This window comes from Anoplophora glabripennis, unplaced genomic scaffold (assembly GCF_000390285.2).
Source record: "Anoplophora glabripennis isolate ALB-LARVAE unplaced genomic scaffold, Agla_2.0 scaffold14, whole genome shotgun sequence".
NCBI classification, from domain to species: Eukaryota; Metazoa; Arthropoda; class Insecta; order Coleoptera; family Cerambycidae; genus Anoplophora; species Anoplophora glabripennis.
In genome coordinates this window covers 1,624,978-1,638,324 of record NW_019416352.1, presented here as the reverse complement: position 1 = coordinate 1,638,324, position 13,347 = coordinate 1,624,978, and the positions used below count along the sequence as shown (strand labels likewise).

At 34.8% G+C, this 13,347-nt stretch overlaps 2 protein-coding genes across 5 annotated transcripts in view; one reads left to right on the top strand and one right to left on the bottom strand.

Moving 5' to 3' along the window:
- The window catches only part of LOC108904022, a 14,182-nt gene extending 10,895 nt beyond the window's left edge, over positions 1 to 3,287 (top strand). The window contains exons 10-11 of the mRNA XM_018706391.1: positions 2,865 to 3,003; positions 3,047 to 3,287. Of these exons, the coding sequence (XP_018561907.1) occupies positions 2,865 to 3,003; positions 3,047 to 3,287 (380 nt within the window). The remainder of the gene's footprint in view (positions 1 to 2,864; positions 3,004 to 3,046) is intronic.
- A 2,675-nt stretch (positions 3,288 to 5,962) lies between these two features.
- Positions 5,963 to 13,347, bottom strand: part of LOC108904037 — a 30,460-nt gene continuing 23,075 nt past the window's right edge. For all 4 annotated transcript variants that reach the window (XM_018706409.1, XM_018706408.1, XM_018706411.1 and 1 more), the window contains exon 4: positions 5,963 to 7,639. In XM_018706409.1, the coding sequence (XP_018561925.1) occupies positions 6,127 to 7,639 (1,513 nt within the window). In that variant the 3' untranslated portion in view covers positions 5,963 to 6,126. The remainder of the gene's footprint in view (positions 7,640 to 13,347) is intronic.

Genomic DNA, 13,347 nt, shown 5'->3' with positions numbered 1-13,347 from the left:
GTCAGATAAATCAATAAAATGTTTATCTGATTCATGAGTTGATTCCTCTAATAGAGTACATCCTTTCTCATTTTCGGCAAATTGAACGTTTCGAGAGACAAACACTATATTTCTGTTTGGATCGTATAGCCTGTATGCCTTTGACTCTAAACTGTAACCTACAAAGATACAAGAAAGTGCCTTAGAATCTAACTTCTTTCTTTTCTGATCATCTATATGTGCATATGCTTTACATCCAAATATTCTAGCATGCTTTAAGGTTGGTTTCTTATTATTCCATAATTCTTCTGGTGTTTTCTCTATAGATTTACTGGGCAAGCGATTAATTAAATAGACTGATGTGTATACAGCTTCTGCCCAAAAAACATTTGGTAGGCAAGCTTCGATTAGAAGACATCGAGCCTTCTCTATAATCGTTCGATTAAGCCTTTCTGCCTTGCCATTTTGCTCTGGGGTATATGGACAGGTAAGCTGATGTTGTATGCCTGCAGTCTCGAGTAAATTCTTCAGTTCGGCTCCACAATATTCGCCCCCATTGTCGGTTCGTAGACATTTTATTTTCTGACCGGTTTGATTTTCAACAAAACTTTTATAAATCTTAAAACATTCTATAACTTTACTTTTGTTTTTCAAAAAATAGACGGTTGTATGATGACTATAATCGTCAAGGAAGGTAAGCATATACTGCGAACCAGATAGAGATTTCTCTTGCATCGGTCCACATAAATCCGAATGCACCAGCTCCAAGACTCGCGAAGATCTAGTCTCACTTGCATGAAATGGTAAACGATGACTTTTTCCCAGCATACAAGTTTCACATACAAAATTCGGTTGAAAATTGTCTGAAAAGTCTACTCCATATACAAGTCCATTTTTCAACTTGTTTAAACTAGCTGTATTTACATGTGCCAAGCGCTTATGCCACATAGTACACTGTTTATCTGCATTACTGAACCAAGCGGAAACATTAATTTGCTTTGGAAGTAAATCCAATTTAAATAAATTGTTTTCTAAAGTAGCTGTAGCTATAAGTTGATTTGCAGAATTATAAATCTTGGCACCTTCAGAGTTGAAAATAATAGTGTTGCCTTTGTTTACTATTTGGCTAACAGATAACAAATTCACCTTTAAATCTGAGACAAAATATACATCGTGCACTTTGATGTCTGATATTTTGTTACTTCCAACTGACAGAGAAAGCTTGACATCACCAATAGATTCTGTATACATTTCTTCATTATTTGCAGTGGTGACAGTCAATTTCGCAGACTTTCTTTCAGTTTCTAGTGCATCTCGATTTCCTGTCATATGAGCTGAACAACCAGAGTCTAAATACCACAAATTATTGTTTTTATGTTGCACTGAGAACACGGAGAATAATGCGGAGTCAACTTGCTTTGACCTCTTATCCATATTGTCCTTCTTTTCACATTGACTTGCAAAGTGTCCATACCTATTGCAATTAAAACAACGTACACCTTTTTTGTTTTTCTTTAGAGTAGACCACTTGTTCTTAATGGACTTTGAACTAGCAGCACCATACATAGCCACTGACTTGTTTTCGGGATCCGTAACTACTGATATGTCTTGCAATAACTTGGTTTTGATTGAGTCTGCCGTCACTGAAGTACCTGAACTTTCAATGCCCATTATCATTGGCTTGTAACTTTCTGGAAGACCTGCTAACAAAATCGTGCCTATCCATTCATCACTAACAGTCAGACCTATACTTGATAATTTATGTGCGGTGGTAATGATTGTATTTACATATTTTTCTACAGAATTACTATTTTCCAACGTAGTAGTTATTAAAACACGCAATAAACCAACACGTCTTGTAAGGCCTGAATCCTGAAAAGCAGCTTCCAAGTTATCCCATGCTTCTTTGGCAGTTTTTGTACTTTGGACATGGACATAATTTAGTGGATCAACAAGTAATATAATTTTCGACCTGGCTTTAATTATTTTTTTATTGTCAGTTTCTGTACCTAGCACTGAATCCCACAGTTCTTCATGTTCCAAATACGTCTGTACAGCGAATTTCCATGAGTCGTAGTTTTCACGGCCCTTGAGCTTTTCAATCGGCGGCAACTGATACGACATTTTTCCGTGTACAAGAACTTATGATGAAGAAATATCTAATTTTACCATATATCCAAACAATTCAGAAGGCGTGTGGGGTCTGGGCCCATAACCTTTTGCAATTAAATAATGATTCAGCAGGTAAAGCAACGCTTTTTATTACTTTTAATTATAAGCGCATACATGTCACAATAACAACTGTCAAAATCAACAACCACTAGTCTAAAATTAATATTATTTCAAATTTATTTCAACAGTTTGGACATTTTTGGCTAGTCGCCAGTCCATAAATCGGCTTAACTCAGCTTCATACTTGCTTGTGGATTTTGTGGGCAGCAGTTCCGAACATATTTCGCTTGCTTTCTGTAAAATCTCTTCAGAATCACACATTTTCACACCCAAACTTCGGGAATTCAGCAATTTTTGAAGTATCTAATCAACAAAATAAAGGAGCTGTGACGGTTGCTATGAAACTCAGCCAACTTGAAACATTGCATAATTTGGGTGACAACATCAAACAAAAATCACAATCTGGAGACGCGTGTGCAAAGATGACATAACCGTGTGCAAAATACCGTTTTCAGAGCGTGTTTTCCGTGCGCAAAACCCCCTTTTGCAAGGCAGTCGTATAAAAATATATTTACACATTTGTTTCACTCTGTATAAATTTGTTAAACCTAAATAAGATTGCCCTTTCCCGGATACAATTAAAGAATAATTAAAAGTTGAAACTAATAATAATAATCTTTTAGATTTTATATGAGGTGAATTACTTTTTTTAGAGGAGGGTGTTGGGGATGTAGAGGAAGAAATAATTGTCCCCGACGATCCTCCAGACTATGAAGCACCCCCAGATTACGAAGACGTGCTTAAATTAAAATATGTTAAAACAATTGGAATCGTCAGAATTCACAACAGAAGGTACAGCATTAAGCATATTTAATTTATAGACATAAATTTACAGTTCCAGTGTTTCTCAAAATGGTTCAACAAAAAACGAAGAAAGTTTATCGAACATAACGGCATCTAAAAGTCATTCGAATTCATCAAATGCGGATTCAGTTCCATCTCTCGCTGGTACCAGTAAAATTTTCTCACCTGGATCTATAAAAATTCCAGATTCGCCTCCACCAGTTTACGAAGATTTAGCAAGTCGCAATTTTGCAAAAAATGTTTTAGATAATCCAGCAGAAGGTATGAATTAGTATAATTTTTTTTTAATATATCACAAAGAAAATTATCACAATCTGACAACACCTGAGTAATATTTTAATTATACACAGAACAGCCACGTGAAAATTGACCTCCTTTTTATAATTATTATGGATCAAAGGATCAATGACTATACAGGCTGTTACAAATTCGCTTCTCTATGCCATCTACATGAAAATACCTCAAAAATCTTTAAATTTAAGAATCGCGTATATTTTGAAATAGTTCTTTTGGCGACCTTTTCCATTGCATGTCCCTATAAAAAAAAAGTTACCTAGTGTTACATCCCGAATACAGTTGTCTGGTATGAAAAAAAAATCCCTATAACTCTTATTTTTTACTTTTTTCGTATCTCTAACAATGACGAAGAAAAAGGGGAAGGCAATTTTCTCTCCATCACCCTGTACACTAATCTACTCGTAATTATTATTGCAGGTTCCTCTAATACCACTCTCGAGCCCACTGATGCAAGTTGTCGAGTTCATTTCAAAACCACCAGCTTTGAGGAGAAAGCTGCAAAATATCTCGAGACAATGCCGAAATATCCTTCGCATATTTTTAGTGAAATCAGGAAAAGCCTGAGATATTGTAAATCAGTTAATCTTATAAAACAGGCTAGAAAGATGATGAGCTTTTCGGAAGAGAACCTGGTGCGATATTTTTCAGACTCCGAATTAATTTTTTATTCGCAGGAAAATATCAATATCAGCGTGGTTAAAGCTCGGAAATGTGAACTTAAAAAGAGCTTTTCAACTGATGATATTTCTCTGCTATAATTTGTGTTTATGATTTAGTACCTAATGTTTCACTTATAAGATCTCCAAAAAATAGGGAATTAAATTTGATTATATTTATTCAGTTGCTAATTGAGAGAAAAATAGAGTATTGTTCTTTTAATTTCAAGTCTTTTATATTTATTTTCATTAACAACTGTAACAATAACACAGGTCTACACATCGAAAGGTTTGATTTTTTTGAGTCCGATACTGTCTTCCTACGTATTCTTTCCCGTTGCATTAAAATATGGAATTAAATTATTCCATCACGACAGTGTTTTGAGATATTCAAACAGGAAAGTGCATAAACGTCATTTTGACATGTTTTTAAGATTATTTTGCTTTATTTTATAATAAGAAACTTAAATTTATGTTTTTGTTTAACACACATTAATTCTCTTCTTCTTTTGTCTCCCAAGATATCGCCAATTAAAGTTTAATTGATTTTATTGTGCAGTCAATTATTATCTGAAGATGATTACTAAAATATATGCAAAACTTTCTAATTGACGCATTTATTCTAAGATTGAAAATCTCTCATTAACTGTAAATCCATATATTTACAATTAAAAGTATGAAACCAAAACAGACATTTTATACATTTTAACTAAAAAAGCTTAAAACTTGCCTTCAAATCCAAGTGAATTCTATAGTCTGGTTTAGCTATGTAATTATTTACATATAAATTAAATTGTCAGCAGAATTGCTGTATCAGATTTGGATTAGAAAAAACAAAATACATGTACCGTTTTAGTGCGCTTGACTAATGTGAGTCTCCACGCTTCTCACAAAGTGCTTGATTAATGTTTAATGTGAGTCCTCTCGCCTCTTACAATTTAGGATACTTGATTAATGCGAGTCCCCTCACCTCTCATGATTCGGAGAGCTTGATTAATGCGAGTCTCTACAACCCTCACAATATTAAAGTGCTTGATTAAAGTGAGTGCTCGCGCCTCACACGAATAAAGTGCTTGATTAACGTGAGTGCCTATGACTATGGATTTGCAGCACTTTATTAACGTTCTATCTTCTCTACTCTCAAGATTAGGAGTGCTTGATTAACGTGAGCCCTCGCATCTCTCATGATTAGAGATGCTTGATTAAAGTGAGTCCCCTCACCTCTCATGTTTCGCAGTGCTTGATTAATGCGAGTTTCTACACCTCCACAAATAAAACGCTTGATTAACAGTAGTAGATTAATAGTCATCGCGTCTCTCACGAATGAAGTGCTTGATTAACGTGAGTTCCATCGACACTCACGATTTGGGTGCTTAATTAACGTTGAGTATTCTCGCTTTTCAAGATTAAAAGTGCTTGATTAACGTGAGTTCCTTCTCACGATTCAACAATAAATGTACTAGTTAAAGCATATTGCGTGTATTTTAGCTGACAACTGAACATAATTGATTAAATACTGGAATCAATTCAAACTTAATTGGTGATATCTTGGAAAAAAAAGTCGTATGGAAAGAAATCCAAATTGGAATTAGAGGGGACCCGAAATACTTTAAGTTAATGTATACAGTATTGAGAGAAAAATATTATATTAGTAGATGTAACATAGTTTCAAAAATATGTCAAAATGCTTCTTTTAGGTCTGCAACTTTTAGGTTTGGATATCTCAAAGTTCTGACTTGATGGAGCACTTTTACTCCCAAATTCGGAATCAAGGTGAAATATTACGTTAGAAAACATAACCAGATTCAAAAATGCCGGATGATATTGTTTGTGTTGTGTAATTATTTTAAATTTTAATTAACATAATAAATAAATAAATAATATACTTATTGTCTTTATTCTGGTGTTTTTTTCATTAATGAAACTCGTGAAAATGAAATAAATATCTTTATCGAGTAGATAAAATAAAATGACGACTCCTGTTGCACTTGGTTTGGATGAATAAATTTTGGGAGATGAGGTAGATTAATTTATTATTATATTATTGACTAGAACGCTTATAATAGTTATTTAAACCACCGCAAAACTGTAAAATAATACAAAATAAATTTGAGTGAGTCTTTATATTATCTTAAAATAAGGGCACTTGTTCTATATATTAAACGCGACTCCCGTTTGAACGGCAGTAGCAATACTTCTTCAGATATGCATCGCCAACACATTTACTACGTTCACTATAGCTATCCAGTCTACTTATATCACCAGAAAGAGAATACTTGTTGCTACTAATGTTTCCCTTGAAACCGATGGTAGTTTCGTAGACAGCCTTGGGCTTGGTCTGGAATTTCACGAGTAAATAAGTATCGTTCTTATAAAAAAATTGATGAGACAGACTACTACTAATAATTTTCTCTACCGAATATTTGGCACACAGATGTTCACTATTCCTCGAACGGATTATATCGTGGATTTGATCCAATACGTAATTTTTTACCTTATTTTCTACTTCCTTGTCTAAATTTGTTCCGGTGTACCCGGCACAGGTGCACCAGTGCTGTTCTATGCCAGCGTCTTCACAGGATCTCTCCTGGTCGGCTTCTTCGAAGAGAGTCCTACATTTGGGACACCCTTGGCTAGGAGTCATTGTAAAGTTGTGCCCTGATAAAACCAGGATATGTTTCAAGGTCATATGTAGATCGTAAGGAGATGTCAACCGGTTGAAGTTCTTCTGGAAATTGCGATACTCAATGGGGAATTTCTCTTTAAACCACTTAGGGAATGATACGTAGATGAAGGGCAGCCTTTCCTCCAGCCAACCCGTCTCAGTCAGTCTTATATCACCAAATCTTATACCGTGGTCGCTTAAAAATATAACTATACTATTCTCTGTAACCCCGCTGTTGTCTAGATCGTTCAAGAAACTCCTAATTTTATTGTCCATTCCAGTCGGCGAGTTTAGCTTGTTATGGCTGAAAGAGTTCATCCAGAACAATCCGAAACTGGGGTAATCCTTGAAGGTTATAGCGAACTCCTTGGCAACGTCGAGGATCCTCTCACCAGCGGTTTCTGGACCAGTACAGTAAGTCATCTCGTCTTTCCTCACCTTAGCCAGCGTCTCCGTCGCCAGTATATAGGGTCTAAAGTAGTAATCGACGGGTGGGTCCTTGAAACCCTTCTTCCGAAAATTGAAGGTATTTATAGAGCCTTCGTCCTCAGCGTAGCCCGTGACATACCCCAACTTCTTGTAATCGTACCACAGCATCGGACAAGCATCCAACTGACCCACTTCCCTAGGGTTGCACACCTTGAAGGCGTGCGACTCGTCGAAACCTGTCAGCACCGCCATTACGTTGGGGAAGGTGTTGTCGCCCATTTTGTTGTATCCTTTCAGGGGTTGCCATCCGTTATCCTCGACGTACTTGTAGGTGTTCGGCAGGGTTCTTATGAAATTCAGTCGCGATATGCTGTCGATCCCTACGATGAGCACGCTCAGTTGCTTCGTGGTATTGTCAAAGTTGTCCAGTTTTTTCTGAACGTCCTCTTTTACTGTTATAGAGGCGTAGGCGTTCTCGTAGACTTTGTGTTTCTTGCTGCTAGTGTCCGTACATTTTACGGACACGAACTCGTGGTGGAGCGTGACGTTGTCTTCGAAATGTTGGCACTTGGAGATTCTGCAAAAAAAATGGAGTTTGGGATAAGTTTAAAGTTTTGAGAAAATATAAAGAAATTTTAAGGTGCGATTATATCTCAAATAGTATATATAGCATAGCTACAATTTTACATACGATTCTTTTTTAAATGAAAGGCTGGAATCTCTCTCATATTTACTAATTTTCGTTCCAATACATTCACCAAGAATTTGGCAGAGAATCGACATAGAACACCCTGTAGAAATATTGCTCTTTAATTTCGGAACACCCTGCATACATATTATATATCTGCTTTGTTAATTTGCACAATATTCTGATTTATTTAGTGATTCTGCACATAGTCAAGATAACCATAAGAATTACATGGGGTTCAAATCAGAACGTCGTGAGGTTCATAAAATTGCCTCTTTAAAAGAGAGTTAAAAGAATGGCCTTTATTTATTTAGAACAGGCATTATTATAAAAACACTTTTTAGTATTTTTTTCCAAAGGAAACATAACACTGCGAAATATCGGTATTTTTCATTGATACTATAAAAGTAATACACCATTTTGACCTACTTAGTTTTGATCAGGGACATGTATTTTATTACCACTATTTTTGGATGTACAGAGTGTTAAAAAAAGAGTGTAAAATATTTCAGGAGGTAATAGTATGAACCAAAATAAGCAGAAGTCTTATTAAACATGGGTCCGCAAAGTAATGATTGCGGAGATATGGACCACTATTCGTTTTTCAAACATTTTATTTTATTAGGAATAAACCGACAAAGGAAGCTTTTAACAAACAAAAAACAAAGTTACAGAAGATGTTCAAAGTGCCCTCCGTCCATTTCCAAGCAGGCACGACATCTTCGTCTCAACGATATTCGAACTCTTTCGAAAACACCCTCCTTGGTTTGGATTTATTGACACTTTTGATTAATCTGTAGCTGCAGCTCTTCCAGGCTATTTACAGGAGTACCATACACTAATGTCTTCAAATATCCCCAAACAAAGAAATCTAGAGGGTTCAGATCAGGCGATCTTGGAGGCCATAAAACAGGTCCGGCCCTTCCTACCCATCTATGTGGAAAAGTTTGGTGTAAATGCTCTCTAACGGCCATGGAAAAACGAGCTGGAGCACCATCATGCCGGAACCACATTTGTTGCCTATGATTCAAAGGAATGTCTTCCAATAACTCATACAGTGTGTTCTGCAGAAAGTTGAGGTAAGCAGCGCCTGTTAATCGGTTTGGTAAAACAACAGGACCTAGAAACCTGTCACCTACAATACCCATCCAAATGTTTAATGAAAAACGTGCCTGATGTCCAGATTCTATTAGAGCATGAGGATTTTCGTCGGCCCAAATATGCGTATTGTGAAAATTAAACACTCCATTTCTTGTGAACCCGATCTCATCAGTAAAAAGAATGTTTGCAAGAAAACGAGAATCTTCAGCATCATGACGTAGAAACCAGCGGCAAAAAACCAAACGTGCTTGATATCATTTATTGGATTTACTCGTTGCACATGGTATGGATAAAGCAGTTGCTCGTGAAGGATTCTCCAAACAAGAGGACCACTAATTCCTACCTCGGCTGATATTCTCCGCACACTGGTACCTGGATTCTGCTCTACCAGTGCTAGAATTTCTTCTTCTGCTCTAGGAGTGGATACCGACCTTGGTCTTAAGGATAAATGGCACTGTTTGCTCAAGGAACCGGTATCACGCAATCTTTGGTGAATTCTTCCAAACATGCGTTGTGAAGGAATCTGGCGATTTGGATAAGCGTCAACATAAAGACGTCGCGCTTCGGTGGCGTTCCCATTAGCACAACCATATATGAAATGCATGTCTGTTAATTCTGCGTTAGAGTAACCAGCCATAGCGAAAGAAAACTTGTGAACTGAGAACAACTATCAAATACGTACTGTTTATTTCACTAAACATCAACCAACTATTATAAGAAAATACACAACGTTTTTGCAAAATAAAAAAGGGGCTAAAAAACATAAAACATTCCATATCTCTGCAACCGTTACTTTGCGGACCCATGTTTATTGTAGACTTTTCTGCTTATTTTGGTTCATACTATATACCTCCTTAAATATTTTACACTCTTTTTTTAACACCCTGTATATCGTATATATAAACTAATGCAAAAAATTAAAGGGTCAAAAGAATTTCTGAAATTCTAATATTTAGGTGAAAAATGGTCGTAAATTAAAAAAAAAACATTTTGAAGCTCTAAGATTCTAGTTTTTAGATCTTCCAGTCAAATTTTTTAGGAGTTACGGGTACCTTGGAAACAATTTTTTCAGCTAATTCATTGCATGGACCAGATAGCTTGTTTATTCAGCTTCAATTTCCTTTTTTTTTAATTTCGACACGACAATTTTTCATCGAAATATCGGACTTTTAATTTTCAGAGCAGAAAAAGGGTAGTTTTGGAAAAAACTGTTTTTAAGTGAATACAGACTGCACAAAACAGACTGCACAAAAATTAATTAGAAACTTGTCTCAAAAAAACGGTATGAATCGAGGTCGAAATCTGGTTTTGATCACCAACTTTAATTTTAATTTAATTAAAAGTTGATAAACAGAGGCATAGTACGGAAAAGCAGAATCGTGCTGGAAACAATTGGATTTAGTTTTTTTCAAGTCTGGAAGGTTTTCTAAAAAAGCAAAAAAAATTCAAAAATTAAAAAAATTTTCCAAATTTTTTTTTCGTCAATTTAAACGTTAATTGCGCTAAAAATGTGAGAAAAACCTCAAACATTTTTTTTTCCATTTAAATCATGATTATAAAGTGTTTAAGCTCAAAAAACGTGACCCTTTCATTTTTTTCAAAAGTTTGACTGTTTGAAACAAAGAAACGATTCGCTAGATCGAGATGAAACTTGAAATCATGTTTAACATTAGTCATTTCATCAATATTTCTAATTTAGCCGTCAATTTTCTAAAAAACCATAAATTACTGTTTTTCTCTTGTTTTTTAAAATTCGTGTAAAAGATGAAAAAAAAAAATCCGAAAAGTTGCGGCAGCATGTTATAGCAAATTTATTCCAGTTTTCGAAACTGCCCTTCAATTCTCCGTACGACCATTTGTTGCCGAGATATCGATGATTGAAGACAAAAGGATCCTTTTCCATTAAAAATCCGATATTTCGATGAAAAATGGTCGTATCGAAATTTAAGAAGGAAATTGAAGCTGAATAAACAAGCTATCTGGTCCATGCAATGACTAGTTGAAAACAAATTTTCCAAGTCCGTGGATTGTGAAATTTTTTTGCCTCTCTATTTCTTAGAATTGCATGATAACCGTAACTCCTAAAAAAATTATACCTAAAGATCTAAAAACTAGAATCTTAGAGCTTCAAAATGTTTTTTTTTTAATTCTCGATACGATCATTTTTCACCTAAATACAGTTTGTCAAAAATCACGGAAAAATTTCGAAAATTATTTTGACCCTTTAATTTTTTTCATTAGTTTAGTCAACTAATGTTGGTTTTCTAAATAAAAAGGTAAATAATTTTACTTTAAAAACTAATAAGGCTAGTTCAAATCTAGTCTAAACTTTTTTCCAAAATTCTCATCTGATCAATGTAAGCTGAAAAGAAACTTCAGAGGGCAAAGTTGCAATTAATAATAATTAATAATATTGTAGAAAATAATTATTATCCTCCTGGGTGGGTTTTGGTTTACATGGTAATTTTCTACAGGATCATTAATTATTGTTAAACTCCTGAGACACCAGAATATGCAATCAGAAAAACGGTTTAAAATGATATGGCTGAAAAAAATATATATTTTGAGAAAAAAACCAACTGTATTTATGCAAACAATTCCTACTTTTTTAGAAATTTTTTTAATGTTCGGCGCTTTGACCACAGTGTTAAAAAAAAGATGCATTATTTCATTAATTTTTTAAACTTCTAAAAAAATATGCAAAAAAATAAAGAAAAAAAAAGAAATATATTAATTTTCATATATCATATCATTGAAATCCTGAAAATATGTTCTAAATAATACATAGGGCGTTCCACATAAAAACATTATTGCAACAAATATCTCGGAAATTAATTTGCCAATTTTTTTTGTTTAATCATATTTCAGAAAGTTAGAACTTTCTTGGTAGTTTACCAGGTTTTTAATCTTCAACAACAACAACGTGAGTAATGAGGCGCAAGCACTTAATTTAAAGAGTGTATTTTAATACTGAAATAATTATGAACACTGTACTGAATGTACAGAACTATTAGAATTTAAACAATCGAAAAATTAAAAAAAAATACCTAATGATTATCCTTGGAAATTTATGATGGTCGTTAACCATGCTTCAATGCATGTTTAATCTAAAATTATTCAGCATTGGAATTAATAAGTAAACGATTAAGACAATATATGCATGTAAAGACGTAATGAATCATAGATGATCATAATTTATCCTTAGCATTTGGAATTAATTTCACTTTCCGGTAAGTATAATAACTATGTTTTTTAAAGGGAACGCTACAGCGTAAAACAATAGTAAAAACAGAAAATTAAACGGTTCCAAAAATATACACACCCAATTATCTGAACCTGAGGTAAGCAATAAGGATATGACGTACACAACAACAGTTATTTTAATTAATCAATTACGGTTTCATTATACAGGGTAGCCCATCGAAAACGTACCGCAAGGCATTACAGGGTAGTAATGAACTTTTCGGCAAAATCCAAAAACAGGTAAAGTTTGCTTCTGAGGGGGACAACTTTCAGCGCAAAAAGCATAGCATAATCTTCAACCCCCTAAGTGGGGGTGCCATCCCCCAAATTTTTTTAAATGGGAATGGGGGTCAAGTGGGGGGTCATTAGAAAGGGCTTTTAATTCTCTATACATCGATTCTTACTTTTTGAAAATCGATCCATTATTTTAGAAAATATGCAGCTTTGAAAATACGAACAATATTTTTGACGAGAAATGCGAAAATCGATTTAATTTTACTTCAAAACTTACGGTATTAGCTTGGTAAATTCCTTCAAAAGAATTCGCTGTTTTTTTTTCTGATTTGCGAATTCTTTAGCCTGATTTTGGTGAGCAAAAAATTGTCCGCTTTTTGTTTCGTATTTAGATAGGCCACAAGAAGTTGCTAGATAACTGTCTTGTGACTTGTAGTTGAAGAGTACCAATACTGCCGAGTCTTTTAAATTGATTAATTATGGTGTACTCAATTCCAGAAAGAGTAGAAATTATTGAGCTTTTTTTCAAAAACAATGAATGCGGAAATCGGGTCGCCGAACTGTTCAACCAACGGCATCCTGAGAAACATGCGTCTGGAAAAATTGTTCGCGAATTGGTGGCCAAATTTCGCGAAACTGGCTCCGTTCATAACAAAAAGAGGCAGGTTGAAAATCCGGTACTAAATGAACCTACGGAAATAGCGGTATTGGGGCAAGTGGCAATGGATAGTACGCTGAGTACAATGCAATTGGCTACTGCGACAGGAGTGAGTCGTACAAGTGTCCAACGAATATTAAAAAAATACAAATTCCATCCTTATAAGATTCGGCTAGTGCAAGAGCTAAATGAAGACGATTTTGATCGTCGTTTGCAATTTTGCGAAATAATGACTGAACGAGCGATAAACGATAATTTCCTCTTTAATGTGTGTTTTTCGGACGAGTGTACGTTCTTCTTGAATGGTTTAGTGAATCGCCATAATTGTCGTTACTGGGCTGATACCAATCCAAGGATTTTC